This window comes from Phanerochaete carnosa (genome assembly GCF_000300595.1).
Source record: "Phanerochaete carnosa HHB-10118-sp unplaced genomic scaffold PHACAscaffold_6, whole genome shotgun sequence".
In the NCBI taxonomy this organism is placed as follows: domain Eukaryota; kingdom Fungi; phylum Basidiomycota; class Agaricomycetes; order Polyporales; family Phanerochaetaceae; genus Phanerochaete; species Phanerochaete carnosa.
Genome location: NW_006767633.1, coordinates 1,694,217 through 1,722,181, shown reverse-complemented (window position 1 = coordinate 1,722,181; position 27,965 = coordinate 1,694,217). Strand labels below are relative to the sequence as shown.

At 52.8% G+C, this 27,965-nt stretch overlaps 10 protein-coding genes across 10 annotated transcripts; 6 read left to right on the top strand and 4 right to left on the bottom strand.

The window, feature by feature from the left end:
- Positions 1-43: 43 nt before the first annotated feature.
- On the top strand, positions 44-3,753 carry PHACADRAFT_196811 (uncharacterized protein; the record flags this gene model as incomplete). Its single annotated transcript, XM_007397014.1, has 17 exons — positions 44-364; positions 417-589; positions 642-735; positions 794-902; positions 956-1,088; positions 1,134-1,144; positions 1,206-1,217; positions 1,269-1,320; positions 1,372-1,516; positions 1,569-1,616; positions 1,676-1,763; positions 1,819-1,925; positions 1,986-2,151; positions 2,206-2,794; positions 2,844-3,344; positions 3,382-3,505; positions 3,559-3,753. The coding sequence occupies 17 exons, from the start codon at positions 44-46 to the stop codon at positions 3,751-3,753; spliced, it is 2,868 nt and encodes a 955-aa protein (XP_007397076.1).
- Positions 3,754-3,825: 72 nt separating this feature from the next.
- PHACADRAFT_146269 (uncharacterized protein) lies at positions 3,826-4,875 on the bottom strand (the record flags this gene model as incomplete). The annotated part of the gene is made up of 5 exons (XM_007397013.1): positions 4,539-4,875; positions 4,372-4,485; positions 4,193-4,321; positions 3,971-4,142; positions 3,826-3,920 (listed from the first exon to the last, which is right to left on the bottom strand). Exons 1-5 carry the CDS (start codon positions 4,659-4,661, stop codon positions 3,826-3,828), a joined length of 633 nt encoding a protein of 210 aa, XP_007397075.1. The 5' UTR covers positions 4,662-4,875.
- Positions 4,876-4,962: 87 nt separating this feature from the next.
- On the bottom strand, positions 4,963-9,606 carry PHACADRAFT_123385 (uncharacterized protein). The gene is made up of 16 exons (XM_007397012.1): positions 9,012-9,606; positions 8,754-8,959; positions 8,572-8,704; positions 8,512-8,522; positions 8,444-8,455; positions 8,343-8,394; positions 8,100-8,295; positions 7,951-8,038; positions 7,770-7,894; positions 7,626-7,726; positions 7,512-7,576; positions 6,605-7,461; positions 6,207-6,551; positions 5,753-6,151; positions 5,598-5,700; positions 4,963-5,532 (listed from the first exon to the last, which is right to left on the bottom strand). Exons 1-14 carry the CDS (start codon positions 9,590-9,592, stop codon positions 5,948-5,950), a joined length of 2,976 nt encoding a protein of 991 aa, XP_007397074.1. The 5' UTR covers positions 9,593-9,606; the 3' UTR covers positions 4,963-5,532; positions 5,598-5,700; positions 5,753-5,947.
- A 1,360-nt stretch (positions 9,607-10,966) lies between these two features.
- On the top strand, positions 10,967-12,117 carry PHACADRAFT_258185 (uncharacterized protein; the record flags this gene model as incomplete). Its single annotated transcript, XM_007397011.1, has 1 exon — positions 10,967-12,117. A coding segment is annotated over exon 1 (407 nt), but the record flags the coding sequence as incomplete, so codon positions are not given.
- Positions 12,118-12,948: 831 nt separating this feature from the next.
- Positions 12,949-13,835, top strand: PHACADRAFT_258183 (uncharacterized protein). Its single transcript, XM_007397010.1, has one exon. It carries the CDS (start codon positions 13,123-13,125, stop codon positions 13,789-13,791), a length of 669 nt encoding a protein of 222 aa, XP_007397072.1. The 5' UTR covers positions 12,949-13,122; the 3' UTR covers positions 13,792-13,835.
- Positions 13,836-14,022: 187 nt separating this feature from the next.
- Positions 14,023-14,554, top strand: PHACADRAFT_98180 (uncharacterized protein; the record flags this gene model as incomplete). The annotated part of the gene is made up of 3 exons (XM_007397009.1): positions 14,023-14,154; positions 14,211-14,225; positions 14,279-14,554. 3 exons carry the CDS (start codon positions 14,023-14,025, stop codon positions 14,552-14,554), a joined length of 423 nt encoding a protein of 140 aa, XP_007397071.1.
- A 458-nt stretch (positions 14,555-15,012) lies between these two features.
- PHACADRAFT_174871 (uncharacterized protein) lies at positions 15,013-17,051 on the bottom strand. The gene is made up of 8 exons (XM_007397008.1): positions 16,954-17,051; positions 16,783-16,901; positions 16,264-16,732; positions 16,029-16,204; positions 15,723-15,976; positions 15,443-15,663; positions 15,286-15,389; positions 15,013-15,232 (listed from the first exon to the last, which is right to left on the bottom strand). Exons 1-8 carry the CDS (start codon positions 17,028-17,030, stop codon positions 15,129-15,131), a joined length of 1,524 nt encoding a protein of 507 aa, XP_007397070.1. The 5' UTR covers positions 17,031-17,051; the 3' UTR covers positions 15,013-15,128.
- A 37-nt stretch (positions 17,052-17,088) lies between these two features.
- Positions 17,089-21,132, top strand: PHACADRAFT_258178 (uncharacterized protein). Its single transcript, XM_007397007.1, has one exon. The coding sequence runs from the start codon at positions 17,216-17,218 to the stop codon at positions 18,023-18,025; it is 810 nt and encodes a 269-aa protein (XP_007397069.1). The 5' UTR covers positions 17,089-17,215; the 3' UTR covers positions 18,026-21,132.
- A 433-nt stretch (positions 21,133-21,565) lies between these two features.
- PHACADRAFT_123371 (uncharacterized protein) lies at positions 21,566-23,896 on the bottom strand. Its single transcript, XM_007397006.1, has 5 exons — positions 23,296-23,896; positions 23,172-23,231; positions 22,719-23,021; positions 22,455-22,559; positions 21,566-22,402 (listed from the first exon to the last, which is right to left on the bottom strand). The coding sequence occupies exons 1-5, from the start codon at positions 23,422-23,424 to the stop codon at positions 22,160-22,162; spliced, it is 840 nt and encodes a 279-aa protein (XP_007397068.1). The 5' UTR covers positions 23,425-23,896; the 3' UTR covers positions 21,566-22,159.
- Positions 23,855-26,404, top strand: PHACADRAFT_210174 (uncharacterized protein; the record flags this gene model as incomplete). Its single annotated transcript, XM_007397005.1, has 10 exons — positions 23,855-23,896; positions 23,951-24,012; positions 24,062-24,466; positions 24,526-24,666; positions 24,724-24,775; positions 24,830-24,868; positions 24,918-24,982; positions 25,032-25,668; positions 25,718-25,965; positions 26,020-26,404. The coding sequence occupies 10 exons, from the start codon at positions 23,855-23,857 to the stop codon at positions 26,243-26,245; spliced, it is 1,917 nt and encodes a 638-aa protein (XP_007397067.1). The 3' UTR covers positions 26,246-26,404.
- Positions 26,405-27,965: the final 1,561 nt, after the last annotated feature.

Here is a 27,965-nt window from a genome sequence, read left to right as displayed (position 1 = left end):
TCAATGCCGGGTGCAGCCATTGGCGGCGTCGGTCTTACTCGCCATGGACGTTGACAAAGGCCACCCGGTGTCCACTCCCATTCTCCCAGTCGCAGCTGGCAAACAGCAAGCCAAAAAAGTCATACTGCACCGCACGAATGTGTGGAAGCTTTCCATCGCCGCGATAGTCCTGCTCGCGGTGTCGCAGTGGACGCTCATTCAGTCACGAGTCGACCTAAAGACTTCCGTCAGAGCACCCGTCCATGCGGACCAAATTCTCGACAAGTGCCGCCTGCTGAACGTCAGGCCTGGGCCCCCGGAAGACTTTAGCCTCAGAGAGCACTCCGACAGGTTCGTACCAGGGACGAAAGCTACCCTGATCAAGGTACGTTCGTTAGGGCCCTTCGCACGCGTATAATCTCAAGCATGCGTGCCAGAACGCGAAAATCTGGACTGGAAAGCTTAACGGCTTGGAAGTCCTCCAAGGCGACGTGTTGTTGCAAAACGGCTTGATCAAAGGTGTTGGAATAATCGACAAGGCTGCCCTCACAAGTATCAGAGCCGAGGATTTAGTCGAGGTCGATGCGAATGGTGCATGGGTTTCACCAGGGTATGCGTATAATCCTTCGAGTTGCTACGGGAGTTATTCACGTATCATATAGCATCGTTGACATGCACAGTCATTTAGCGGTTACTTCCCTTCCTCTACTCGGCGGTTCTCAGGATGGTAATTCTTTCAAAGGCCCAGTGCTTCCCGTGAGCAGCCGTATACAGCAGCTCTAGCCTCACTCAAACTGACCTCGTGGTCATATAGTGGCTTCGCGCTCTGGATGGGCTTAACACGCGTGATGATGCCTATCGTCTCAGCATCTCAGGCGGCGTGACTACTGCGCTCGTCCTGCCCGGATCAGCGAACGCCATAGGTACAGTTTGGTTTGATAAAGTACTAGTGTATATCGTCCAACAACTTTCGCAGGTGGGCAGGGCATCCTGATCAAACTTCGGCCGACGGCGGAGCGTTCCCCCACGTCGATGCTACTGGAGAACCCGTACTCTACCAACACGTCAGAATATGATCCTCACAGGGCTTTCAGATTCAGACAGATGAAGTAAGTCGTTTGAAAACTTAGTTGTAGTTGATCTCATTATCGTAGGCATGCTTGCGGTATGTTGAGAACCGGTCATCATGGTGAGGCATTCCTAACGTACCGACCAATACACTGCAGGTGAAAACCCGGGTAGGACGACTTTTTACTTCCTGTGAGCTCAGAGCTGAAATCAAGCTCCAGATCGAGTCTACTCAGGCACTCGCATGGACACTACTTGGGCATTCCGTCAAGCGTAAGTGACTATCCTATTCGAGGCTGCTCACACTTGAATTCAATTCTGTAGATACAACAAAGCTAGGGAAATTAAGATCGCCCAGGACGAGTACTGCGCTAAAGCCCTAGAGGGAGACTGGACAGGTTTAGCTGGACAGTTTCCCGAGGACTATCAGTGGGAAGCTCTCGTGGACGTACTTCGGGGTCGCGTTAAAGTCTGTGTAGTCATGCATTTTGGAAGCAATTTTGACTGACCCGTAGTCGTAGGTCCATAATCACTGCTACGAGAGCGTGGACTTGGACGACATGGTTCGAGTACGTCCTCGGACATACACAATACAGACTACTTTGCCTGAGCTCGTTACCGCCACTAGATCACTAACGAATTCCAGTTCTCTATCGCGGCTTTCCATCATGCGCATGAGACATATCTGGTACCTGAAACCCTGAAGAAGGCACATGGTGCGTTACCTTCACTTATCGCTTAACTCTATTTGTTTAGGCCTTCATCCCACAGGACATCCTCCGGCCATCGCTCTCTTTGCGACCAACGCACGATACAAGCGCGAGTCTTACCGCGGATCGGAGTTTGCGCCACGGATCTTGGCGAACAACTCGTTGCAGGTGATAATGAAGGCGAGTCTTTCCATTGAACCAGCTGGTCATATTTTGACCTCGAAGTAGTCGGACCACCCGGTGCTAGATTCCCGCTTCTTGCTCTATGAAGCTCAGCAGGCGCACTATTACGGCCTTGATGCCAACCTTGCGCTGTTGTCCGTCACCGGTACCCCTGCCCAGATTATCGGTCAAGACCACCGTGTCGGATTCATCGAGAAAGGATATGATGGAGGTTAATCCAACCTAATTCCAATGACTGAAAGTATCTTGACTAGCACATCTATAGACCTTGTCCTCTGGGACAGTCATCCGCTGGCCCTCGGCGCGACCCCTCAGGAGGTCTGGATTGACGGCATTCCTCAGATTACGACGCCGCACGTGCACAAGAAGCCCGAGCAACTGCAGCATGTGCCGAAGACCCCCAATTTTGACGAGGAGGTGGCCAAGACGCTACAGTATAACGGCTTGCCGCCCTTGCTCCCGGACCGTTCGGACAAGGACACTGTGGTTTTCACTAATGTCAGTGAGGTCCTGACTAGGGAGATGCACAAGATCCATGCACTGTTCACCCCGCAAGCGTCGCCCGGCGTCGTTGTCGTTCAAGGTGGTGTTGTCGTATGTGCAGGCTCTGACACCGCGTGTGACAGCTTCATGCGGCAGGAGGCACGACACATCGACTTACAAGGCGGCTCAATCTCGCCCGGACTGATGTCCTTCGGCTCTCCCCTTGGTTTGCAGGAAATCCAGGCAGAAGCAGATACAGCGGATGGCTACGTCTTGGACCCATTGCTTGCAGACGTCCCAGATATTATCGGTGGGGACCGCGCCGTTATACACGCTATCGATGGTCTACAGTTCACTACTCGAGACGCGCTGTAAGTTGTGGGTTTTGCTGTACTTTCTGCATTCTGAATGGACACCTAGACTCGCCTACCGCTCCGGAGTCACTGGTGGGATCACTGCTCCAAAAGCGTCAGGCTTCCTCGCAGGTGTGAGCACTGCGTTCTCGACGAGTGCTCTCCATTCCCTGGAGAAAGGCGCAATAATCCAGAAGGATGTTGCGCTGCATGTCTCAGTCTTTCACGGCGGCTTTCCAAGCGTGAGCACGCAGGTCGCGACGTTGCGCCGGCTGCTGAAGGGCCACGGCAAGGGTGCGCTGGGTCACTGGTTCGCGAAGGTCTCGGGTGGCAAGGTCCCGCTTGTCATTGACGTCCACAATGCCGATACCATTGCTTCGTTGCTCCGGCTTAAGAAGGAAATCGAAGAGGAGAGGGACGTGCAGCTGAAGTTTGTGTTTTCTGGCGCGACGGAGGCGCATCTCCTTGCAAAAGAAATCGCAGAGGCGGGAGCGGGCGTCATCCTCGCGCCTTCGCGGCCATTCCCTCTTGCATGGGAGCAGCGACGGATGCGAGTAGCTGCCATTCCGTTGATGAATAATCCATATTGATATGCCTGCTTTTAGACTCCCTGGTCCTCCTCTATCAGAGCAGAACTCTGTCGCTGTACTTCGTGCAGAGAACGTGACCGTCGCTCTCGGCGTCTCCGAAGCGTGGCAGGCCAGAAACACTAGATTCGATGTCGGATGGGTATGTGTCTCTTTTGATATATCTACATCTCTTCCTTGATGTGCTGCTCGCAGGCGGCACTTGAGGCCGGTGGTTCTTTCAACAAGCACGAGGCTATCGCACTGGCCACTGTCAACCTCGAAAAGCTCCTCGGTATGCACAAGTGCCATGACGATCTCGTGGCTACCGTGGGCGGTAACCTCTTCGACTTGTCGAGCAAAGTAGCTGCAATTATTTCTCCCAGGCGGGGTTTGGTGGATATTTTATGATAGCAAGACCCCTAGAGGGGATTCGGAGTGAGTTTATATGTATGAGATTTGTCGATCTCTGTGAAGGACATGTCACGACTGTATTGTGTCGTCCTGACGACGTTTTAGCTGAAACCTGTTGACAACTATCTGTACGATGTCTTTCCATTCGGTCATTGCTCCTAGTCCTGTTCGACATTATGATTTGCACTCTCAGAAGGGTATACGCAGCACTCACCTACGTCGCCACATGCAAGCTGCTTGCCTATGGGACCAACTACCGTGTATTCGATGACTTCTTCGACTATCCGGAGATGCTCGTTTGTCAAGGGATGTTGATACATCAGAGTGTTCATGGCTGGGAAGACGTACGTCGGCGTTGTTGGCGCGAGAGCTCGCAGGAGCGATGTCTAGAGAAAAGCATGAACCATTTTGCTGCGAAGAGTATACGCTAACGTACTGCCAGGTTGTCACAAGAGCCATGGGCAATCTTCGATAAAGTGTTCGCTGAACATGGCGCCACAAGCACGATGTCCGCCCAGCGACGCAGCTCAATGTGTAAAATAGGGTCACCAACTTCATAACCTTCCTGCGCTGCGGTGAGAACTCGTTCAAGCAATGCCACGAAAATCAACACACCGTCCATTCATCCTCATCTTTCCATACTCGTGATCCTGCGTGGTGTATCTCTTCGGGCTTGAAGAACGTGAAGGCAGCTTTCGTTGCGACCACCTCTACCTTAACATCCTGGTACTGTGACGAACATTGACAGACCTGTATCATGCGAAAATAGCAAGGGCACTAACGTTCAGCAGCTCAGCAACGATAAGTGGCGCTTTGATGGAGGCTACGCTGCCGGTTACGATAAGGACGACATGCGTGCATCCAGGCTTCCTCTCCCGCTCAGAAACGAAAGGTGGGTATGTCATAGTGGTTGGTAATCAAGCTTGCTGTCTTCGGTATTGCAAGAGCGAGGGTTAAACGTTAAACGTTTAAACATTGATATTCCGCATTCGCAGGTCCAAATTAGCAGGAGCTCTTGTTTTAGCACAATGCTGCCAGGGAATGCGGCGCATTGATACGATATGTACTCGAGTATTTGCTATTACTATCAGGCCATTGGAGGATATCCTGTATGTCGGGATCTGGAGGAGCGGTGTGATTTTAAGCGCGCAAGCCGAAATCGCCCGCACGGCGTTTACCGGGGACGCAGTCGGATTTCGCCAACGACGCGTTGAGCAGTTTCCCTATCGTCCTCGACGTCCTGCCGTTCATCTCGTCATGCTGCGCTCATCACTCCGTACTTCTGCTGTGTCTACCAGCTTGGGACGCCGTGCGGCAAGCAGCATCGCCCTCAAGTACTCAAATGCTATCTTCTCCGCTGCACTCAGCAAGTCACCTGTCGACCTCGACAAGGTCCAGGGCGAGCTAAGCACCATCGAGTCCACAATCAAGAACGTCCCTGAGATCGACACCTTCGTGCACAATCCCACTCTTTCTGCCAGCGACCGCGCGACCGGCCTCCAGGCGCTCTTCAAGCAGACGGAGACCACCAAGAAGAGTCCGCTCTCTGACCTGACCAAAAATCTCTTTGCGGTGTTGTCGGAGAACGGTCGTCTGAATGAGACCGTCGGTGTCATCGAGGGCTTCAACGACCTTGTCGCGCAACACAAGGGCGAGCTTACCGTGACGATCACTTCGGCGGGCCCGCTTCCTCGCGATTCCCAGTCTCGCCTGGAGGCTACCCTCAAGCAGTCCCAGGCTGCTCAGAATGCCAAGAGCTTGAAGGTTGTCAACAAGGTACGTGCTTGCCATTTGCTAATACACGTACTGTGTATATGAATAACCCTGGCTGTATAATAAAGATCAACCCTTCTATCCTCGGTGGTATCGTTATCGACTTCGGCGACAAGTCAATCGACCTCAGTGTCGCATCGCGCGTCAACAAGCTCAACAACCTGCTCCAACGTATGTTTTCACGCGGAATAAGTGGTACCTGCTTTGCTTACTCTCTCATCAGAGTCTGTTTAGCTTCATGTATTCTGCATAGAGTATGCGCACTGGACTTTGCTCTGAAAACGTCCAAACACTCTTCACTCTGAGTGCAACAGAGGGACATCTCTGTGCCTCACGAAAGTAATGCAGCCACAAACGCGTTTCTATAAATATAACACCGGGGTAATAGTCATGCAGTCCAGAACTCAATACGGTATTATCAAAGCAAGTTCACGGCCCCACGCTTAGGGGAAAGCACAGCAACGACTTTGCTGTTGAAGTCCAGTAGATCACCGCCCTCGGTGGCAACAAGGTCACCGGCCCAGGCGGCTTCAACTTTACCCCCGAGTAGCTTCTCCACGTTAGTTGAAGCAATGGCCATTGCCTGAGCTCGGGAAATTTCACCTCCGGCATCGATGGCGAGCTACATGAAAGGACAAGTTAGCGTCTGTCTATGATTGAACCGCGGTTGCACGCACCCAGCCAATGTCTAAGCGAGTATTCCTTGCATCCCATGCTTCCTTGATGCCGATGCCAACAGTGACGTTATGCTTCAGCAGCACCTGAATCGAGCTTTCTTCCGACAAGGGACGACCAGCTAGTATTCGCCTGCACTCCCATGTCGCAGGGAAAGGTCGCGCCTGAATCTGAATGACGCCAATATGCGCCTCAGCTAGCTCTTTGGCAAGCAGGTGCGCTTCGAGACCGCCCACGATGGTCAGCTGAATCGCATTGCCGACTTTCTGCTCCACCTCTCTCTTTAGAAGGATGATTGTGGCGATGATATCTGCGCTGTCAGTCTCTACTACGAGCGTTGATTTTCCCTGTTCCATTGCGTGATGAGTCTCCAGCAATGCAGTGAACTGAAGTTAGGTACCTCTGAGATATCCTTAAACCGCTGGTCCGCATCGCCATTAGGAGGTCTCAGGAGTAATCTCCTTAACGTTCCAATCTGAGTGCTCACACTCGGGGCCGTCCCGAAATGCCTGACGGTAACATGCACAGCGTTGACATCTTGGAGCACCGCGCCCTCTTCAAGCTTGTTGAGTGCACCAGTCGAGAATGTCGTGCTCAAGCCCGTGTAGAAGCGGCGACCGACGGGAGCGGTGACCGCTTTCAGCACGCCAGAACGGTACGCCAGCAATGCATTTCGTCCGCCGAACTGCAGGCCATCCACAGCACGCACGAGCGCTGCGTCGCCGCCCATTATCGATGGCACGCGCTGAATAAGGGGATCAAAGACGAGGCCATCGGCGGTCGATGCTTCCGCGTCGATCTCGACAAGCCCTAGCGGTGAGCCGAAAGTTGTGAGACCAGGAGAGATTGAGCCTCCGCGTAGATCGATGAAGAGCGGAGTGGTGGTGAACTGTGGCAGGAAGCCGCCACCGCCGATGGCAGTAATTGTGCCGTTCGTGACGACCACTGAGCGAAAATCTTCGGTGCTGTCAGCAGCGAAATGCTCATCGACCTCGGACCCCAAGAGTGTAAAGACACTCTTCACGTTGGTAAAGACGATAGTTTTGGCCTCGCTTCTCTTTGGTTCAAGAGGGGGCAAGCCGTCATGCTCAATCGCGGCCTTGGCTTCTTCCTCGAAATTCGGGACCTCTGGTGTACGTTGGAACAATTCCGGCTTGCGAGTGACGTAGGGCTTTATGATCTGAGGGATACCGTCTATGAAGACCTGAACTGGAGTTGCCCCGAGCGCGAGCGGGTGACTATCCCAAATGACAAGGTCTATAGGGGAGTGAGCATCCAGTATGAGCTAAATCGAGTATATAACATACCAGCGTCGTAGCCTTCCTTGACGAGGCCAATTCGATGGCCCATTCCCATAATCTCCGCAGGGGTACTATGCACTCGATTAGTTGCGAATTAGTACATGAATATACTATACATACCTCGTCACGGCAGCGATAGCAAGATTCTCAGGCAGACCGTACAGATAAGCCTGCTGGGCTTCGTACAGGAGGTACCTAGAATCAAGGACAGGATGGTCACTCTATGGCGAGGTGAGCATCGTACGTGTGAGGATACATTAGCACTCTTGCCTTCATAACGACCTTCAGTCCATGTTGGGCAAGGATACTAGGCGCGAACTCTGAGCCGCGATACGCCTCACGCTTGTACCGAGCGTTGGTCGCGAACATGGCTACTGCCGGAGGACCACCTAAATACAAAATTGAAATCAGAAAGCGCCGCAGCCGTCGTTGAGAAAGAACGCACCGTATGCTTGCTTGAGCAAATCTGGCACGAGGTAAGCCTCATGCGCATGGTGTAAAGCCGCGATGGAGAACTGGAACTCGTTTGAGAGCTACGAATAAGGACGGCATATTTAGGCCCTTTCTTATCTTCATAACCAACGTGCGGCTCACCCGAACGATGTCGTCTAGATCTACAGACTCATAGCAATGAATTTGGATCTTTACATGACCTCGAAGCACATCGACAAGCGCTTCCCACTGAAGGTCTTGAGGGAAGAGTGACTGCGCTATCTCGTCGAAGCGGCCCTCCTCAACTTTGGCGCAATAGGAATCCTGAGCAACCTTGATCTCGCGAGCCTTGTTGTATCTGCAAGACAATGAGACACGGGCAAACTACAGGAGGGATGAGCGTACGCCTCGCGGAATGCCCATATGTTGTCCATACGGGTGTTACCATAAACGCGACCTGAAAGCTGGTGAGTCATTGGACTCGGTTTGTAGCAGACAAAACGTACTCGGATTTTCTCCTGTCGTTAGAGAAACACATTCATAAATGGCAGGACATTCAGTGAACATCACGTACCACAAGCATGTCTGAAAGAGTTTATTAGTTGATACTGGTATGCGCAACATGTCGACTCACTTCATTTGACGCCATCTCAGGGGACCGTCAACATCGGGGAACGAGTTGTTAATCTGATAGGGCGGCTCAAGCAGCATAGACGACGGCGACCGTTCGGCAGTCTTGCGGAGTTTGATAGTAAAGCCTTGTCCTCCTGCTCCGAGTTTGGCAATGAAGGGACATGGATGCGACGATTCACCCACCAATGGCATTCGCAGAGCCAGGAAGAACGAGAGCAGTAGTAACCCCACCAGCAATAGAGAGCGTATAAGAATCGTCATGAGTGTTCAATCCATCCAATGCACGAAGCCACGGGACAATGGGGCCATTAAGGGAATTGTCATCGCCGCTAGCACCGTCCAGTTCAGGGCTCGAAGCATCACCAAGGTGCGAGTGCAAGTCGACGATACTAGATCGCATCAGCCAATGCAGGCACATTTCAAAACAAGGGTGTTATCTACCCAGGTGTGACCCACGCGTTCTTCGCGTCAACAACCTCGATATCGTCCTTATACGCGTTGAGGGCTTTACGCGCGGTCTGGCCGATACCCTTGATGATCCCTTTGGCAATGAGGATGTCTGCGTGTACGACCTCGGTGCCATTCCTCTCTCCAGTCCATATCTTCGCGTTCTTGATGAGCACGGGCTTGGTGCCAGGAACATACCTGTCGGATCGGGTGCGCTTGGCGAAGTCTGACGGAGGACCTGGCCCTGCGCGGAGTGACCTACAACGAGCGACAGCGGTCGCCGCCTCTGCAGACAGATTGTCGCGAGTATATGCTCTCCAGAAATCTATGCCCTGGCCGAATGCAAAACCGTAAACAATAACAAGGAAACACGCGAGGGCTGCGAGTGCAGGTAGGATTGCTTGACGTCGTGGGTATGTTGTTCGTCGTAGCTGCGCCGCATAGGCAGACGGTGGCGGTAACTTCTCCATAGGGACTGCCCGTCGCAAAGACCTCGAGCTCGTGGTATAGGACGGCGAGAGACTCGTGTGGACAGCACTGAAGAAGCTGCGGCGTGCCGCCCACGCCGGGTCCATATGGTCTCCGGCGCCAAAGTCGCGTTAAAGGCTTGGTACTTATTACTGTAAGTACTTCCGTTATCCGGACCACTTGACTTTCGCACCCTTCGTTGGCCCTTAAACATGCTCTTTTGAATTTTTAAAATGTCTGGTAATGATCAGGGCACGCGGCATTCGAAATCTATGCCACAGTGGACGGCGATAGTCAGTGCGTGTACTCAACATTCGAGCATCAAGCGTGTCTGACTTTGTGGGTATCAGCCTCGAGCACAGATCCCTCTGATTCTCGACTTGGGACGCCCTCCGAAGACGAGATACTCGAATCATCGCAAGAGATGCGCGATGAGCTGATGAGCTCGCCCCCTACTCTCCCTCAAAAGCGTAAGCCGACCTCTGCGAGGAATGCCTCTGGCGTTAGCCCTAGTCCTAGCGGCACCACGAACAAGCGGCCAAGGCTCGCAGCAGATAAGGAAGATGGAACGCAGGATGCTTCTGGGAAACATGGCAAGAGTGAGCGATGGTGGTCTTCCACATCCATGACTTTCACATTCAATGAGACACTTTAAGATGATCTTCCTGCCTCGGCCCACGCGAGGCCAGGGAAACGATTGACGACGATACCTGTTCGCCAAGAACGTCGCAAGTCGGACGCGTTGATTAGCGCATTCAGAAACTATAACGATCGCACTGAAGGAGCCGTTGCAAGTCCGTCTCACACACCAGGCCCCAATTCAGCGATCACAACCACTTCTCCACAACGAGTTCACGTGGCAAAGAAATCTACGGGCCAGGGGACGGCGCCCAGAGGGGGGCGTCCATCTTTACCCGTACCGGCAGCCAGGAAGAGCCTAAACACTTCGACGAATGCACGCACCGCCTTGGAAAAGAAAAACCAAATCAAGCTGTCTTTCTCAGCGCAGCCAGCACGCCCGCAAGCGAAGATGGTCGCGGGACGATCATTCTTTAATCCTCAAGGGAAATCGGGCTCGACGAGCAGTCTCCCAGAGCAAGCAGAACGACCTTCGCTACAAGACAAAGGTAAGCTTCCAGAGGAGTACTTAGCTACGTTGCGCAATACATGCTCATAATAGCCACCAGAACGAAGAAAGACCTTGCCGTCTGCTAAATTCAAGCGAGCCGACGTTGATTTGACCGTAAGTGATGAGGACCTGTTGGCTCGATTGAAGCGGCGTGCGTCAAAACTTATATACGGCGCCATTGTGTTACTAACTTTCCAATAGCAGGTCTTGCGGACTCAGCCGCCAATACCGTCAAAGTTCGAGACAACAAATACGTTTCGCAAGGAGGTAAAGCTGACGACCCAATCGTGCTATCGGACTCGGATGATGCTGGTAACGCACATTATAGACTTCTTCAATGCGTTTTGCCTGACGCGATTGACATACAAGCGCCACCACCGCTCCATCGGCGAGAACCTTCGAACACGGTATCGGGTCAAGCTACTAAGCCATTCGAAGCTATCGAATTGGACGAGTCTGAACCTGAGCAAGCCATGGACACGGAACCACAGCATACAGCGGCAGGTCTTGACGAATCTGGTATCCGGGATAGCCCGCGGCCAGTCAGCGCGATACCGGCTGGTGCTCCTGCTACTATGGAATTGGTGGAACCGACTCCATCTTTGTCGGGAGCACAGGACCACCAGACCTCCCCGCCAGAGCCTTCCGGACCGGTTGCATCCACATCTGAGTATAGCGCTACAAATAGGAAATCAGGAACCCCGACTGTCGGCACCATCGTACCAGCACTCGACAGCATGGCAATTAGCCCTGCCCCTGAGCAATCGTGCACGCATTCCTCCACAAAAACCGGGGGCGAGAATGCGACCTCGCCTTTGGGATCGCACGACATGAATGCGGCTACAAATACTTTTGCACGGTCGGAGATTCGCGAAAGTAGCAAGTCCAAGCGGATCAACCAGTCTTCGGCAGCCCAACTTCAGAGCATAGAGTCTCTTCTTCCTCTCGCATCGGACGCCATGGAAGTGGACCTCCCCGTGCAAACACCGTCACCTCCTCGAAAGAGCCCAGCAATTTCCTCGAGCTTCAAAACTACAGAACGCTCGCCTCCGTCGAGCACACAGAAGGCCAGCGTCGTGAGAACGCTCTATTCTGGCAGCGGTGGATTCTTCAAAGCTGTTCACGACCGCCGCAGCGAGAGGCGGAACTGCGCGGTGCTATCTCCGCCTCAAGTACAATCCCCTCCACAGGCTCGGCCCTCGTCTCAGATGCAGCCTCTGCCGCCAGTCCGGTCTCCTGTACTGCCTTCAAGTTCTCTGGTTCACTCCGGGCAGAAGTCTGTGAGCTCACCAGTGTCAAGCCGGCGTAATTCGACGGTGCCGTCACCCGACACTGAAGCTAGCTCAGGGCATGAGCTTCCACCGACCTCAGCAGAAGTCTCAGCTAGTGAAGGTGTTGAACCCAAGTTACGTTCGCGAGTTCGTGGCGACAACATTCCGCCTGCTTCAACAGTGGAACTTCAACTTCGGGCTGATCCGAACGTTATGCAGGTTTGTTTTGTCGAACTGAATTTCTAGCTCTAGCTGGCATCTAAGATTTCCTTCAGGACCACACGTTGACTTTCCCAGTATCTATGTCTGACCGCCCCAATGCTGGAATTAAGTCACTCCAGCAAAGCTTGAGCAATGCCAACTTCAAGATTGCCGAAGCTCGGGGCAATGTTATCGATCTTACTCAATCGGACGACGAAGACCAGCGGACAATTTTGTCCAGTGGAGACGATGCTGTTTCTGCCAGTACGAAAGTTGTTGCGCAGGTTTGTGAATTCGGCAACGCATCATCATCAGTTGCTTCAAGTGAGTCCAGATCACAAATACTCATAGGTAGCATATCATAACTTGCTTCACAGGGTTGGAGGCCCCGGTGCCCGTCCGGGCGATCGGGCCCGTGATCAACAAACTCACACCAAGCCTCGACACTATCCGTGCATTGCAGAGAAGGCAGCCCATAGCCAACGGCCCTTCTCCAGCCGCAAGAAGCAGCAGTGAAGACTCTGTTCATGTCCCAAGCAGACCTTTGCTTTGCTTATCAGCCGCCCCAATACACGCCGTGCCAGCATCATCTGACGAGGACACTCCTTTACTCAAGAGTAGCAGTGGACATCTTGCCTCAGCGTCTGGTTCAACTTCGGACAACATGCATATGGATGAAGACAGTGACGGCCCACTGAAGACGGTGAAATGCCGCGGTCGGCGAAGGAAATCTCGTGCCGTCGATCTTCCTGGACTGGGAGACGAGTCTGATGCCAATGATGAAGTAGAGGCCGCGCGACTCTTACTAGACAACGAAAATAACACACCTGTTTGTGCCTTCTGCTGTGAAGTATATTGCTCAAGCTAACTTGTCATATAGCTCACCACGCGCAGATTGCGATCTCGCCGTCAGACGAATTCAACTGGCTGTGTCACTCGCAATTCAAGCCCACTCAGTCTCGCACAACCTGCTGCGGGACCCTCACGTATTCCATTACGGCGTAACGGCCCGACCGAGGAAGCGATCGTGCCTGCGATGAACAGCGTTCACATCGATGACGACTCGGACGAGGATGATCCACATGGCACAGTCATCTCTTGGTCGAAAAACGGGCGTCAGCTTGCGCTTGAATACGCTAGCGTCGACCTCCGCGCGCGCGATCTCCCGTTCAACTTGCAAAACAGGATGATGTCACTGCCAATTGAAGTGCGGATGGCAGATGGCCTTCAGAGGAAAGTCTTTACTAGCATGATCAGCGTCGGTACGGTCGATGACGAGCCATACGCACCTGAGATCAACATCATTAACGACGTGGACGATGAACTGAGCCCTTCTTTTGAATTCCACTACACCAACAAGATGTATCACGGCAAGAATGTCCCGGGGCCTAACGTGTATGGTTTGGATGGATGCGACTGTATCGGCTCATGCGACCCCAAGAGCACGACATGTCCCTGTGTTAAGAGGCAGATGCACTACATGGAAGCAGCAGTGTTGGAGGAGTTTGACCGTGGCTTTGCTTACGGACCAGATGGACGAATACGAACAGAGCACGTCGAGTATCCGATCTTCGAATGCAACGCGGCCTGTCGGTGCGACGACGACGATTGCCAGAACCGGGTGGGTGTTACTCCTTCACGTAGAAGACTGGCTTTCGTAATCCTTCGATCAGGTCATACAGAAGGGAAGGAAAGTCAGGATTAACATCAAAAAGACACTGAACAAGGGCTGGGGTGAGTACTTCGCGTTCCTGCAGGCATGTCTGGAGTATCTAAATTCTTTCGCAGGTGTATTCGCCGGACAACCTATTGCCAAGAATACCTTTATAGGAGTATATGCTGGCGAATATCTTACCGACGAAGAAGGCGACCATCGCGGATCGTACGTCCGCCTCGTCTCTGAGCTGCCTTACTTACATAAATATATTCCTACAGAATGTATGACGAGTTTGGCAGGACATACCTCTTCGACATCGACAGCTGGCATCTCAAGCAGCCGCCGTGGTGGGATGGTAAACCAGAGGATTGGCAAACGAAATACTGTGTTGATGCCTTTCATGCCGGTAATGTGAGTTATTAGCGCGCCCACTTTTAATACATCTTGCTTACTATGTGCATGACCAGTTTACAAGATTTCTGGTCAGAAAACATAGCATGGTTGGTTCAAAGTCGATGTTGATGGTAATTTATAGAATCATTCATGTGACCCAAACTGCATCATTGTTCCCGCTTACATCAACGAGGCCAATATCGACAAGCCATTGCTCACCATTTGGACGAATAAGAGCGTAGCCGCAGGCGAGGAACTTTGCTTCTCATACGTTGGTGATCCTGAAGACCTGCCGCCTCTGGTGAGTCATACCGGGTATCATGGGGTGATTGCTCAGTATATGCTGACATCGTCACCAGACGAAGAACGAACGCCAACATCTGCAAGCAATTCATTCTATCTGCCAATGTGGCACTAGGAAATGCAAGGGTAGGATGTGGCTCATTGCACCTGATCCGTCGAGTCGAGGGAGCAGCGAGGAATAGATCGGTAGCAACACGTGTGGTCTGCTGCATGACACAATTGTCTTGCAGTCCGTACGGGGTTATGCATGCTATGACTTTTCGTTGTATATTTATAGCTACCTCTGCGAATGCGGCTGATATGATTATATGTGTACACTTCATTCCCAAGCTAAGGCTGACCGTTGTTCTGTAGCTAGCAGTAATCCTCTGCCCGATCGCGCCTAGAGCTGTTTCCCGTCAACCCGAAGAAGAAACTAAAAGCTTGGTGGCGTCGAAGTCTTCCCACGCACTGTAGAGCACTAACAATGGACTGAGCGCAACCGAGCAGCTGGGCAATACTGATACCTTCGAACCACAAATCGATCATCGTGTCATAGGCGCGAACAGCTTCCAAAGAATACAATTCATGAAAACGCTGTTCCGGCCCAGACGCCCGAAGGAGTAAGGTGAACGTCGACATCTTCTCTACGCATACACACTATGCATTACAATCGACATTGATATGTGCAGTCTTCGGCTGGAAGTTGTCTACTCAGACTCATCCCCGGCCGCGTCCTCATCGCCAGTATCATCACTGCCTCCCTGGTGAACTGTCCAGTCTGAAACGTCTAACTTCTCGTTTTTAAACGACTCTGTATATCCGTTTCAGCGAGAGAAGTGCCATAACAGCTATTTAAACGCTTACCTCCAGCCTCTACCTCGTATCCAGCTTGTGTTACACATCTTGATAGCTCCGCCTTGGCACCGACCTTTGTATTCGTGCCTAGGATGCAGCCGTCGAGTTTCGCGCTATCATTCCTATTAGCGATACAAACTAATCCGCGAAGGTACGATATACTTACCCGTCCTCTATCACACAGTGATCCAAGATGACGCACCCCACGATCTTGACCATCTTGCCGATAACACAGTGCTTTCCGATGACTGACTTTTTGATACTTGTCTTCTCGGAGACTTTGGTCGTGTAACCGATCATCGAATCGCTCGAGATCTGAGCTTTGGGATCAATGAGCGCACGACTCTCGGAGTCGGTCGGAAGTGTCCATGACACTTGGTTAAGGAACTGGCGCGCGAAATACATAGATAAGTCGAAAGCAAAATGTCATGGGGAGATGAGCATACATGGCGGTTCAGGTCAAGGAAATTTTGCAGGGTGTTCACCCGGGCGGCATAGCCTTCGGAAGAACGATGGATCACGATGCCGACACGTAAGCTGACACTTTCGTCTCTCTCTGTGAGGTCTACCGGCGACGAGGTGGCGGTCCTAATGTCTTCCCGTAGATGCTCCCTGACGCTGTGTGTATGCGACGGGATATAGGTTGTCGAGTGCTCTAGTGACATGTGATGTGTCGAAGTGTTCGCTGGTGGGTTCAAAACTAGGATGATCTCTGTTATGAAGAGTCAAAAAGTTTAGAGCTACGCGCATACTGTTTGCATATTTCGCGCGTTTGCGTGACGAGTACTGGGGTTTGCAGAGCCACGGTATGAACTCTTCTCGGAACGAGTCGAAATCGGACTTCTCTTGGAGTATATCTAGCACAGACCGCTTGCACACGTAAACATGTGCATCTTGTAGGCTGGCAGACATCTTGGCACGGGGGTATCTGGAAAAGGCTGTTAGATATCGCAGAATATATACCGATGCACGTAACACACTGCATACCTTGTGAGAAGGCTCATAGTCAGTTCCAGCTCCTCTCCATTACGGTCACGGTCATCCTCGGTGTCGACATGCAACAGAGTTCCCGTCCGATCGTCCCAAACCACTGGAAGCTGAGGTGGGGGCACTCCCCACTCTTCTATTATAGCACTCTTGTCGGTTTTCGCGGTCTCGTAGAAAGCTGCAGTCGCGATGGCACCATCATAATTTGCTTCTCCTCTGAACTTATCAAGAACTCTTGACAAGTTGAAGGAAGGCGACGGGACGAAATCGCAGGGTAGCAGGACGAAGTCTCCGGTAAGGCGATGTGCAAAATGCCTAAGGACGTCGCAGGTACCATCTCCGCTTTCTAGCGACTCGTCGTAAACTTGAAGATCTATGCGAAGCGAGGGGAACGAAGAGATAGAGGAGCCTGAATGAATGTAGTGCGAGATTGCTGCCTTATGAGGTGATGGGCAGATGAGCAGGACATCTAGGCACGTATTTAGCGTATAGTAGAAGGCATCGCAGTCCGAGGCATACCTCTTATGCCAGAGCTCTCTAGCCAAGACAGAGGATAGTCGAGCATAGGCTTGTTGGCTATGGGCAAGAGAGCCTTCGGACATGGTTCCTCGCCCTGATTGCTCGTGAGCGGTACGAGACTGTGGGACTTGCAAAGGTCAGCAAAAGAGAGACGAGACTTTGGATGCTCACTCTGTGCCAAAGCCAGCGAGAACGATGGCGGTGAACTCCTGGGTGACGACCTTTACGGATGACTCGTCAAAGTCCATGATGAAAGCGCAGATGCCAAACCGGGCAAGTCGGCGTCGGGCCTCTTTGGCGCTTGAACATCTTCTACTCGACCCCTTCGCCATGACGTTCGCCTGCTGAGGTCTTTCGAATTCTCGCTTTCCTCCAGAACACGTTTCTCCTCTTATTCTTGCATGGTAATTCCGGATTCCATACACTACCCGCAATGCCTCCCACTCCGTCGGTGCATCAGCTTTACAGACGGCTGGAGACCGTTGGCAAAGGCGCATATGGCTCAGTACACAAGGGTGTAGAGATAGCTACCGGCAATGTAGTCGCACTCAAGATCATCAATCTTGACACCGAGGACGATGACGTTGCCGACATTCAGCGAGAGGTCGCTCTCCTCACTCAACTTCGGGACGCTCCCAATGTCACCCAGTACTTTGGCTGCTTCTTGGACGGCCCCCGCGTGTGGATCGTCATGGAATATGCTCAGGGTGGCAGCGTACGTACTCTCATGAAGGCTTCCAAGGACGGTACTATCGAAGAGAAATACGTCTCTGTCATCATTCGAGAGGTCCTCTTCGCCCTCAGCTACCTCCACAAGTCTGGCATCATACATCGAGACCTCAAGGCAGCAAATATCCTCATTACTGCAGCAGGAAAAGTTATGATATGTGACTTTGGTGTCTCTGCACTCCTCGTCACTGCGTCCAGCAAGCGCAATACTCTGGTTGGCACCCCGCATTGGATGGCCCCAGAGGTGGCCCATGGCTCGTCCTATGATTCTAAGGCTGACATCTGGAGTTTGGGAATCATGATATACGAGATGGTTAAGGGATGCGTACCGCACTCACAAATCATGGACCAGCACAAGCTCCTCCAGATAATTCCTCGAACGAAACCGCCACGACTAATCGAGGGCGAAGGCAGCAAGGAGCTAAGAGAGTTTGTAACACATTGCTTACGGGAATCGCCTAATGATGTACGCTTTGGGATTGCAGCTCCTTTCCGGTTAGAATTTCAGTGCTGACCGCCTACCAAGAGATTATCTGCCGATGATTTGTTGAAGACAAAGTACATGAAGGCCATCACCAAGACTCCCCCAGTCACCATCCTCAAGGACCTAATAGTCTGCTATGAAGTTTGGCTTCAGAGTGGAGGTACTCGAGCAAGTGTGGCAGGATCCTTGCCATGGGAGGCGGAAGAGGACCGAGAGTGAGTAGCTCGTTCTGAACTAATCAGCGTGCTTGACTTTGAATCTATGAACTTAGACTGAATGCTGTGGAGAGCGACGAAGGTGAAGAGGCTAGCTGGGAGTTCGATACCGTTCGTGCACGCTCCTCAATTGACTTGTCTCATGCCGACTCCCTGTCTGCAAATGCGGTCGGCGAGATCCCCAACCCTACTATCCGACCACCTGCTTCAAAAGTCCCTCCTACACTTCGCATGCTCTTTGAAGATGGAGACACCCCGCCCGAGCCCATCAAGCTTTCAGGGTTTGATACGCCTATAACGCCAACACCAGCCCTTGGTCCATCCCTTTTGCCACCTCCATCTGCACTTGCTGCACGTGGTCGCAATCGCTCGAGAGGGGGCGCGACATCACCCATCGAAGAGCAGGAGGATGTCCTGACCGCAAAGCAGCCTACATTCCAATTTCCTCCGCGATCGGCCACTCCAAGGACTGCTCAGAAGCTGTCTGCTGCTGACGCCCACGAAGACGATGATACCTTATCAATTAGAGACCGACATCCACCGTTGGGACCTGGCATACCTTCCAGACGAAGTCCCAGCCGGCAGAGTTCGCGAGCACCTTCACCCCAATCAAGTCCGGTTCGAGCAGGACTAAGAGTAGAGTCGCCCTATCAAGAGATAGAGATTCCCACTCTGCCTGAGTCTAATGCTCAGAAAGACGCACCTCCGCCGATTGTGTTCTCCGTCTCTTCTCCTGATCAGCCCACGGCCAACGAAGTTCGCCCACGTATGAACCGACAGCGGTCAAAGAGCAACGCTGTCGACTCGCCACCGAGCTTCAAGACAAGTCATGATTGGAACTTCCGTTCGCAATCTACGTTCCAATTTCCTCCGCCCGGGTTTGCACAGCCTTCCACGCCTCCACCACTATCAGCTCCTGTGACACGTACCCACAGCCGTGTGTCGCCTACTCATGCAAGTGTCTCGACAATCTCCACAGTTTCGCGCACCTCTCACCAATTCACGGGCTCTCTTGACGCCTCAACGAGTGCGCGACGGTATCAGCCCCCCGGCCCCATTCCTACGGGACCATTGCCTGCTCCCCCGCCCATAATGCGATCTCGCTCGGCAGCACCTTTCAGCGGACCGCCACTGCACGGCGCTACGCCAAGTTCTGCTGGTCCGGAGGTGGCTGTGCAAGCGGTACCGCGCAAGCCAAGCATGACACGTTTGGCCTCCCTGCCAGTCATAGAGACAGTGCACACACCATCGAAGCCTTGGGCACATGTACGAACGGAGCGGAGTGGCAGCCTGGATACTGGGCCACCATTGCCTGGACTCAAGGATGTATTGAAGGTAGGTATCTGCTTTGTGCTAGCAATAGCTATGACATTGATTACGTCTAGATACCTTCGTTAACTTCGGAACATCGGCTGGGGATGTCAGACTTGCTCCCACCCTCGCCCTCAGCGGCACCTCCCTCGTCAAAACTGTCACCCTCGCCCAGTCCACTAGGGTCCTCCACACCTGCGGACGCAACTCAGCTAAGCCCGCGGACTCTCCCCTTCTCCAACGCTGCCGCTTCATCGTCTTCCACCTCTTTGAACTCTCTCTCCTCGCTCTCGCATTCCATCAATGGCGATCATGCCTCTCCACTTCCCACGGCACACGGCCGTTCACAGTCTTTCGGTGCACTACACAGCGGCTTCCCATCCTCCCAAGCCTTTTCGCATCTTTCTGACTTGCACGTGAACGGCATTGCGGCTGCAGGCCCTGTGATCCGCCCACTCGACTTTGCCGCGCTTCTGCAGAGCAACGATGCGATGCATGCGGAGCTCGCGCGCACGGTCGATGACCTCGCCCAATGGCTTGGTGTTGTCGAAGCCGGCCTTGGAACGCTACTTGATGGTGGTGAGGACATCATCGAGGAGGAAGCAGAAGCGGAGGAAACGTTCCCTCGCTCACGAGCGCCGCAGTACGCAGAACCCGTCAACGTGCGGCCGTAGGACCGCAGCATGCAGCGCCGGACGCTTTGATGTCATCAGCTCGTTTTCACTCTCCAACATCCCTTCATCGTCATATCCACCTGTTAGTGTAGTTCTATGTGTAGTAGTCCATTCCTCCCCGAGCTCTTGGTTTTAGTCAGTCGCAGTAGAGAAGACAAGCGTGATATATAGCAATGTAAATATTAGTGCACATCAATGGGTCTTCAGTCTACTCTGAACGTCTCCCCATCATTGATCAAGCTTGGTCGCTCTGTGAGAGGAGTATCTAGATGTAGCCCTGCTCTGAAAGGTGGATGGTGATCTTGCGCACGGCCTCAGTGACGTCGCACTCGTCCGTCCTGATGTGGATCTCAGGCTTCTCTGGAGCCTCATACGGTGCCGAGATGCCCGTGAAGTCTAACGGGGCGTCAGCATGCTGTTCTCGCAGGGTCTTGTGCCAGCGGCGCACGTACCCTTAATCTCGCCTTCGCGCGCCTTCTTATAGAGACCTTTAGGGTCGCGCTGCTCGACGACGCTGAGCGGGGCGTCGACAAAGACCTCGATAAAGCCGAGGCCGGCTTTCTCGTGCAGCTCGCGCACGGAGTCACGGTCGGCCCTGTACGGACTGATGAACGCCGTGCAGCAGATGCAGCCTGCATCTGCGAAGAGCTTCGACACCTACGTTGAAGCATGATCGCATCAGTACTGTCATCCTGACGAAGAGAAAGTAATGGAGAAAGAGCGGAGGAAGAAACCGAGGGAGATGGAACGGAGGGAAAAGGCACACCTCGCCAATTCGGCGAATGTTCTCGTTCCGCGACTTTTCGTCAAAGCCGAGGTCCTTGTTGAGTCCGAAGCGAACGTTGTCGCCATCCAGGCGGTAGCAAAACTTCTTCAAGTGCAGGAGATGCTGCTCCAGTGCGCATGCAATTGTGGACTGGCCAGTGCATGCAGTCAGCCTTTGGACCCTCTCAGCGAGAGGGAGAGACGCACCTTGCCGCTCGCACTGAGCCCAGTGAACCAGATCGTAACGCCCTTCTGGTCAAGGAGGCGAGCACGCTCAGGGCCATCGACGGAGCCTGCGGCCTATACTCAGTCTCTCGGTCTGTAATGCACTGGTAAGATAAGACCGAAAGCGCACCGGCGTGGAAGGTGATGTTTGTCGCTACTTGTTCTGCAGTCATCCTCTGGTATCCAAGGTGGGACGTACGATGAGGCGGGGGGCTGGGGGGGCTCGAAAACTTCACTGAAAGACGAATTCGCCATCGTGGTGAGGATATAAGTACAGCGCAACACACGTGACGCATCCCAAGAGAACCGCGGGGGACGTTGCAATTCCATTTTCACACTGTCGAGTAGACATTTTCAAAAAGTTCGACCAGAAGTTCTTTATGCTGCTGAATGAAGTGGGCTTGCATTGAATATGCACAGACATTGCATCTCGCCGCTGTCCATCGATGCATCGTTCGAACGTTCATCAACGACACGACGCAAAAGATTGTGGTAGTAATTGTTGGCCATGGTTGAAACCAGGACCGGAGTAGGTACACCACTGAGGGAGTAATACACTGTATCTGTTCGTCCTTCTATTCAGCTCATCATCCACAGTAGCTGGCTGAAGGTCATCCGATCGCAAGGAAACGATCTATGCCCTGCACTTGGCACATGCCACCCAGTATCACGAGAAGAGTATGCCGAAACCGGCTGGGATATGATACTATTGTAGCTGATTGAGAATCATGCACTTGAATGGACAAGTAAAATGCAGAACGGGCGGGTGCATGGGGTAAGGTACAATGGGAGCACATGCCACATGTATGTATGCGGATACGGGAACACAGATACCAGACAAAGGGTGGTATGACTGCAGACAACGGTGACTGGATTGGACGGCTGAAACGAGATATGGCACGAGTGAATAGATGGACTACGAGCTAGCAGTCTCGCGAACGTGGAGCTTGCGATGGGCGATTTCGTTGGCAAGATTAGATCGAAAGCCGCGCACACACCCACAGAACGACTTTCTTAATTGCATCGGTGATCTCGTCTGTTGTGTGCGGCTGGCCGATGGGACAACAGTGCATGAAAAGCACTGGTGTCATCTTGGGTGGTGTGCTCCGCATCTTGTCCTTCTCCTGCTTTGCTGCGTTGCGCTTTGCCTCTGCTAGGCTCGCATAGAATAGGAAGTCGCACAGATAGTGTCCAGCGTCCATGCTCGAGTAGGCTTTCTGTTGTAAAGGGGTCAGAACAATACGAAACAGCGTGGGGGGATCAACGCACCTGGATGCCCTGCTCCTTGAGGTGTAGGATCAATCGTGGGACGTCGATCTCAGTATACAGCTCATCCGGCATGCTCTCATATGTCTTGCCAAAGCCCCGCACCGGCTGTGCCTCGTGAGTATCTACCGGGCGTTCATCACCAATGTGCGACTCATCACCGGGAACGACGCCCCTGGGGAGACCCGACGAGTAACCAAGATCAGGAGGCGGGAGGAGCGCTTTGCCCATAAACTCGGGCACCTCCTGCTCAGGATCCTTGGGTACATCCTTCGGAACATGTACAATGGGCGCGAGCTGACCCTCGGCGTCCTTCATGCGGTAGCCGAGCTTGTGTGCGAGCTTCTCGAGGCGGAGCGGGCCGCGACCGGCGACGCCAATGTGGAAGATGAAATCGAAGCCGTTTGGCGGCAGGTACACAGGGGCGAATGTGGGATCGATTGGGGGCGGGAGCACGGGGGGCTTGGCGTGCAAACCCGAAGCGAACTGCAGGACATTTTGGTACACCATCGGGATCTGGAGGACGGTGATGTATATTTGCTGGATGCGGGGGGTTGTATCTTCCAGCATCTCAGTGTCGCTGCCTGTTGAAGAACTTGTCTCGATCGGTAATGGCGGGGGCATTGGGGGTAAGGAGTGTGGTGGAGGCCCAAAGGGAGGCATTTGATGGCTGGATTGAGGTTCCGGCGGGGGTGGCGGGACCATCTCGGTATAGAGGACGGTATTGTGAAGAGGCTTCACGGCGAGCCATGAGGGGTTCTCGTTGTACCGCCAAAAGGGCTGCGCTCGTTAAAGTGTTGTCAGATTTTGTCCACGGGTAAACAGGGAGAGTACTTGCACATACTCCAAAGCCAGTGATGAGGATGTGAATCGCGTTCGGGTCTGGTACGTCAACGGTATAATGGGGAGTCGGAGTGACCTGGGATGCGAGAGTCGAGGTGAGTCGGGGTGCAGGGGCCGCTTCAGCTGACATGGCGTGCGAGGACGAGGGGAGGCCAAGGAGGGGTCCAATGATCCGCCGGTATAGCAGCAGCCAGTCCTGGAATGTGAATACCACACTGGCCTGTGGGACTGACGTGAACACACAGGTCTTGAGGACTCGGAGAAGCAGCGGACGAACTGGCCACAGAAGAGGAAAAGAGAAAAGGCTCTGAGCTGGAAACGGTTGCCCGGTGGAGGACGAGGGGAGACTGAAAGTTTGCGGTGCTCGCTGCGAGGATAAGCGTGCTGTCACACTGTCACGATCGCGTCACCGCTGGCCGGGGGGTCGATGAGTGGTGCTGTAACTGGCACGCTGCTGCGAGTTTTGTACGTCTTGACGGGTTCATTTATCCTCGCGCCCGCTTTCGAGAGCAGTGGTGAGATTTAATATCCAATTTCCGAGGCAGACCCACAAGGCATCGATGAAGAGATTTCTGGATAGCACCGAGCGTCCGTACACGGTCGTAAGCACGCTGACGCGCGTCGCGTCCTCCGTCGTTCGTCTTCGATGAGTCCAGCAACAGGCAAGTCTTCTCCTCGCATGCTCCCCGGCACGTTGTAACCTCTGCTCAGTCACCTGGTCAGTGCTGCTCCTCCACCATCTGGCCCGTTTGTTTACACCAGCCCAGCCCGATATGTTCCCGCACGGTCGCTGAAAATGACATCAACACGCACCTCGACAGCAACTGCTCAGATGACGCCCTCATCACGGTCTCTGCCCGTCTGCCAGACCCCAAGGCCAAGCAGTCCATTGCTCCCATCTTCTCTCAGCGATCCGCTGCTTCGTCCTCTCGCATCACCCCTTCTGGCTCCAAGAACAAGCGGCCAGCAGCCTCAAGCGCAGATGCTGGCCCAGCCAAGCGCAGTAAAGCTTGCACCAAACTGTCCGCCGCTGCTCCGCTGGCGGAGCGCCTGCGTCCACAGAGCCTCGACGAGTTTGTCGGCCAGCCGCACCTCACAGGTCCCAGCTCGCTGCTCATGAATCTCACCCGGTCAGGGTCGTTCGGTAGCTTGATCCTGTGGGGGCCACCCGGGTCAGTATACACTGCAATCTCGCCAAACATCGCTCGTCCACTGACAGGACTTACGTTAGATGCGGAAAGACGACACTCTCGCGCCTGCTTGCAAAAGCTGTTGACGCGACATTCAAAGAACTGAGCGCGACAGACTCGGGCATTGCCGATGTCCGCTCAGTCGCGGAGGAAGCCAAGGGCCTCATGAACCTCACCGGAAGGTTTGTCAGCTGTGTCGGCCCCTCTTTCGTGAACATGAGCTGATACTGATCCGTCAGGCGGACCATCTTGTTTCTCGATGAAGTGCACCGGTTCAACAGAGCACAGCAGGTTTGAAACCACAATGTACCTTGTTGAATACCGCGTTCTAAGTTAGCTATTCAGGACATCTTTTTACCGTATATTGAGCAAGGCATCATACAGGTCAGTTGGGAACAGACACACGCCCGTGCATCCTGACAGGATCCCTCAGTTGATAGGTGCTACGACGGAGAACCCATCCTTCAAACTCACTGGTGCTCTCCTTTCGCGGTGTCGGTACGAAAGTCTTCCACCATCCTCTTAATCATCGCTTATCTTGTACAAGTGTATTGGTTCTGGAACGGCTGACTGACGATGACACCCGGCAAATCCTCACACAAGCCGTCCGACGCGTCAGCCCTCCTGTCCATTTACCTGATGACACTTCGAACACACTACCAACTCCTTCAAAATTGGTCTCTAGACCAATAGACCCAGCATCATCCCCTCCGACGTCCTCGCTACCACTTCTTTCCAGCAGCCAAGGGCCGCTCTCCCAATCTACAGCCTTGACACAGCAGGATGATGGCGATCAAACCGCCGAGAAACCTGCGCCACTCTTCCCGTCCTTTCCAACGCTGACGCCACGTGTGGTGGATACGATCGTCTCACTCTCGTCTGGCGATGCGCGCATCGCCCTGTCTCTCCTTGAGCTCTTTCTTACAGCTCCGCACACGTTAGAAGACGAACTTCTTGCGGCGCTCCGCCGCAGTGTCAGTACGTCCTACGATCGCACCGGCGACGATCGCTACGATCTCATCTCGGCACTGCATAAGAGCGTGCGCGGTAGCGAGCCTGATGCGGCGCTTTACTGGCTTGCGCGTATGCTCGGCGCGGGTGAAGACCCGCTCTACATCGCGCGCCGCATGACAGTTTGCGCCAGTGAGGACATTGGGCTGGCAGACAACCACGCATTGCCTCTGGTACGGCCTCCCTTCATGCATCGGTACGTCACTGACGCGCTTGCCGTAGGCTGTGGCAGCCCTCACAGCGTGCCAGACTGTCGGCATGCCCGAGTGCCGCATCCACCTGGGGCACCTCGTCAGCTACCTCGCGCTCGCGCCGAAGTCGACGCGCTCGTATACTGCCTACAACCGCGCGGAGGAGGCCGCCAAGGCAACACCAACCGCACCCGTACCGCACATGATGCGCAACGCACCCACGAAACTTATGGAAAACCTCGGCTATGCGGAAGGGTACGCGTATAACCCAGACTATGCGTATGCTCCCATTGAGCTCTCTTTTGTATGCTGATGTTAATGTTATGGGCACAGGCATCCGGTCACAAACGACTACCTCCCTGCACCGCTCGCCGGTGCGCGCTTCTTGCGTGACGAGGGCGACCTCGAAGGCAAGACGTGGGATGAGGAAATGCTCCGCCGCTGGGAGACGCGCAAGAATAACAAGAGGCCGTGGGAAGTGCGTAGGACTATCGCACACCCGAATAATGCGGAGTATGTCGAGGTGGAACGAGGTCGCAGGACTGGGGACAAGGCATGACAAGGAAGGCTCCGTAGGCGGAGTGGTGTAGATAATATCAAATCTCTTGATTATCGTAAGCAGCGACTTATTGCTCACGTCATGCTGATGAGTTGGCCTATACTTCGTCTAATTTTCGAGTCTCCTCGCCATAGAATGTGTTGTCTGCATATACAAGGAGATTTAATGGGGCTGCAACTGGGGGACTCAAGTGATAAACAGTGAGATTAAGAGCTCAAGCTCAAGCTCTGTCAGGATAATGCCGATACAGAGGAACGTATGGTAGCAACGTCACGCGTCACACACCACTAGACGCGTTTCTTATCTGGCTCGATGTCATGCGTCACAGTCAGTTTGTTGCCAGTCTCTGCGCAAGTTGCACCTGCGCCGCCGCCTGACGGCGGCGGTTTCTTATTAGGCCTTAGGTCACAAGTCACACATGACTTGTTGCCCATCACAAAGTGTCACGCCTCACCCTTGGTTGCTACCATACATTCCTCTCACGAGACAAATTAAAATATCTTTTTGGCTAAAAGAGGCATGAAAAGAGCTTAACAACATTTTCCAAAAGTAGCCTTACAGTGTACTAGTGCCAGTTGGCACAGTAAACCAAACTTCTTGTTTAGTCTTCTTTGTTGCCCAAATCACAGTTTGTTTTGTTGTGGAATAATTTGGTGCACCTGAAGTATTCTGGTATCCAAATACAATAGAGGATATGGAAGGAATGCCACAGCTGTAAACCAAACGAGTGCAATAGAGCACAACTACGTCATTTCTGATTCTTCCTTTGGAATCATTTAACAGATATGTTGAACAGATAAGTGTCTCAGGCGATCAGACTCGTTTCAAACTGTCTCACCTATGTAATGTGCCCAGTGCATGGACTTATCTATGCTAGCAGTTTCACTTTCTTAATGCGGACATCATTTGTTTCATTCTCAGTAGCATATAAAGACTCATTCCTGATTTCCACTCTGCATGCTCTTTTGCCTTTGCACCCAGAGTAAGCTTTCTTTATTGCCATTGCATTATGCCCTATGCTTACACTGTACTAGCTTCCAGCGTTTCACCTTTTGTGTGTTAGGTACAGTAATAAACACGTGCTCTTTTGCCTTCGCACCCAGACTTACAGCATTCCACCTTTTGTGTGTTAGACCTCTCGTGCTATGTGCTCCTGTATGAGCAAGTTTGCGCTTGTGCAGCTGTTGATCATTGCTCTGTGATAACAAAATATATGGTGGGTTTTGTGCTCAAGACACTTGACACTAAAACACCTCCCATCATTTAACATGAGCAAATACAACCAGAAAAGTATAAAGTGAAACATGCTACATGCTTTGTGTGCACCGAGAACATAAATATGTTTGCACAATTTGAGTGAAGCAACCACTCAGAAAAATAAATGACTTGAATGCACATGTCTGACTACTAATTTTAAAGATAGAGAGAAAGCAGAGATTAAGGGCGTAAACACAAGTTGGCCAATGCCTAGGTGCAGATGGTAGACAAGCACAGGCTTGCCCCTCCAATGAGTCTAATAGTCATATAGTGTTGGTAAACTGGGTGTAGTTGTACTGTGGCACACAGAGCGATGACAAAGATGAAATGCTATACTTTTATGACCTTACTGGATGAAAGCCACAAATTTGATTTTTCTGACAACTCCCTATATTTGCCACAAATCGATATAAAATTATTGGCAGGATCAGTGGAAAACTAATGTAACGTGTAACATTTGGTA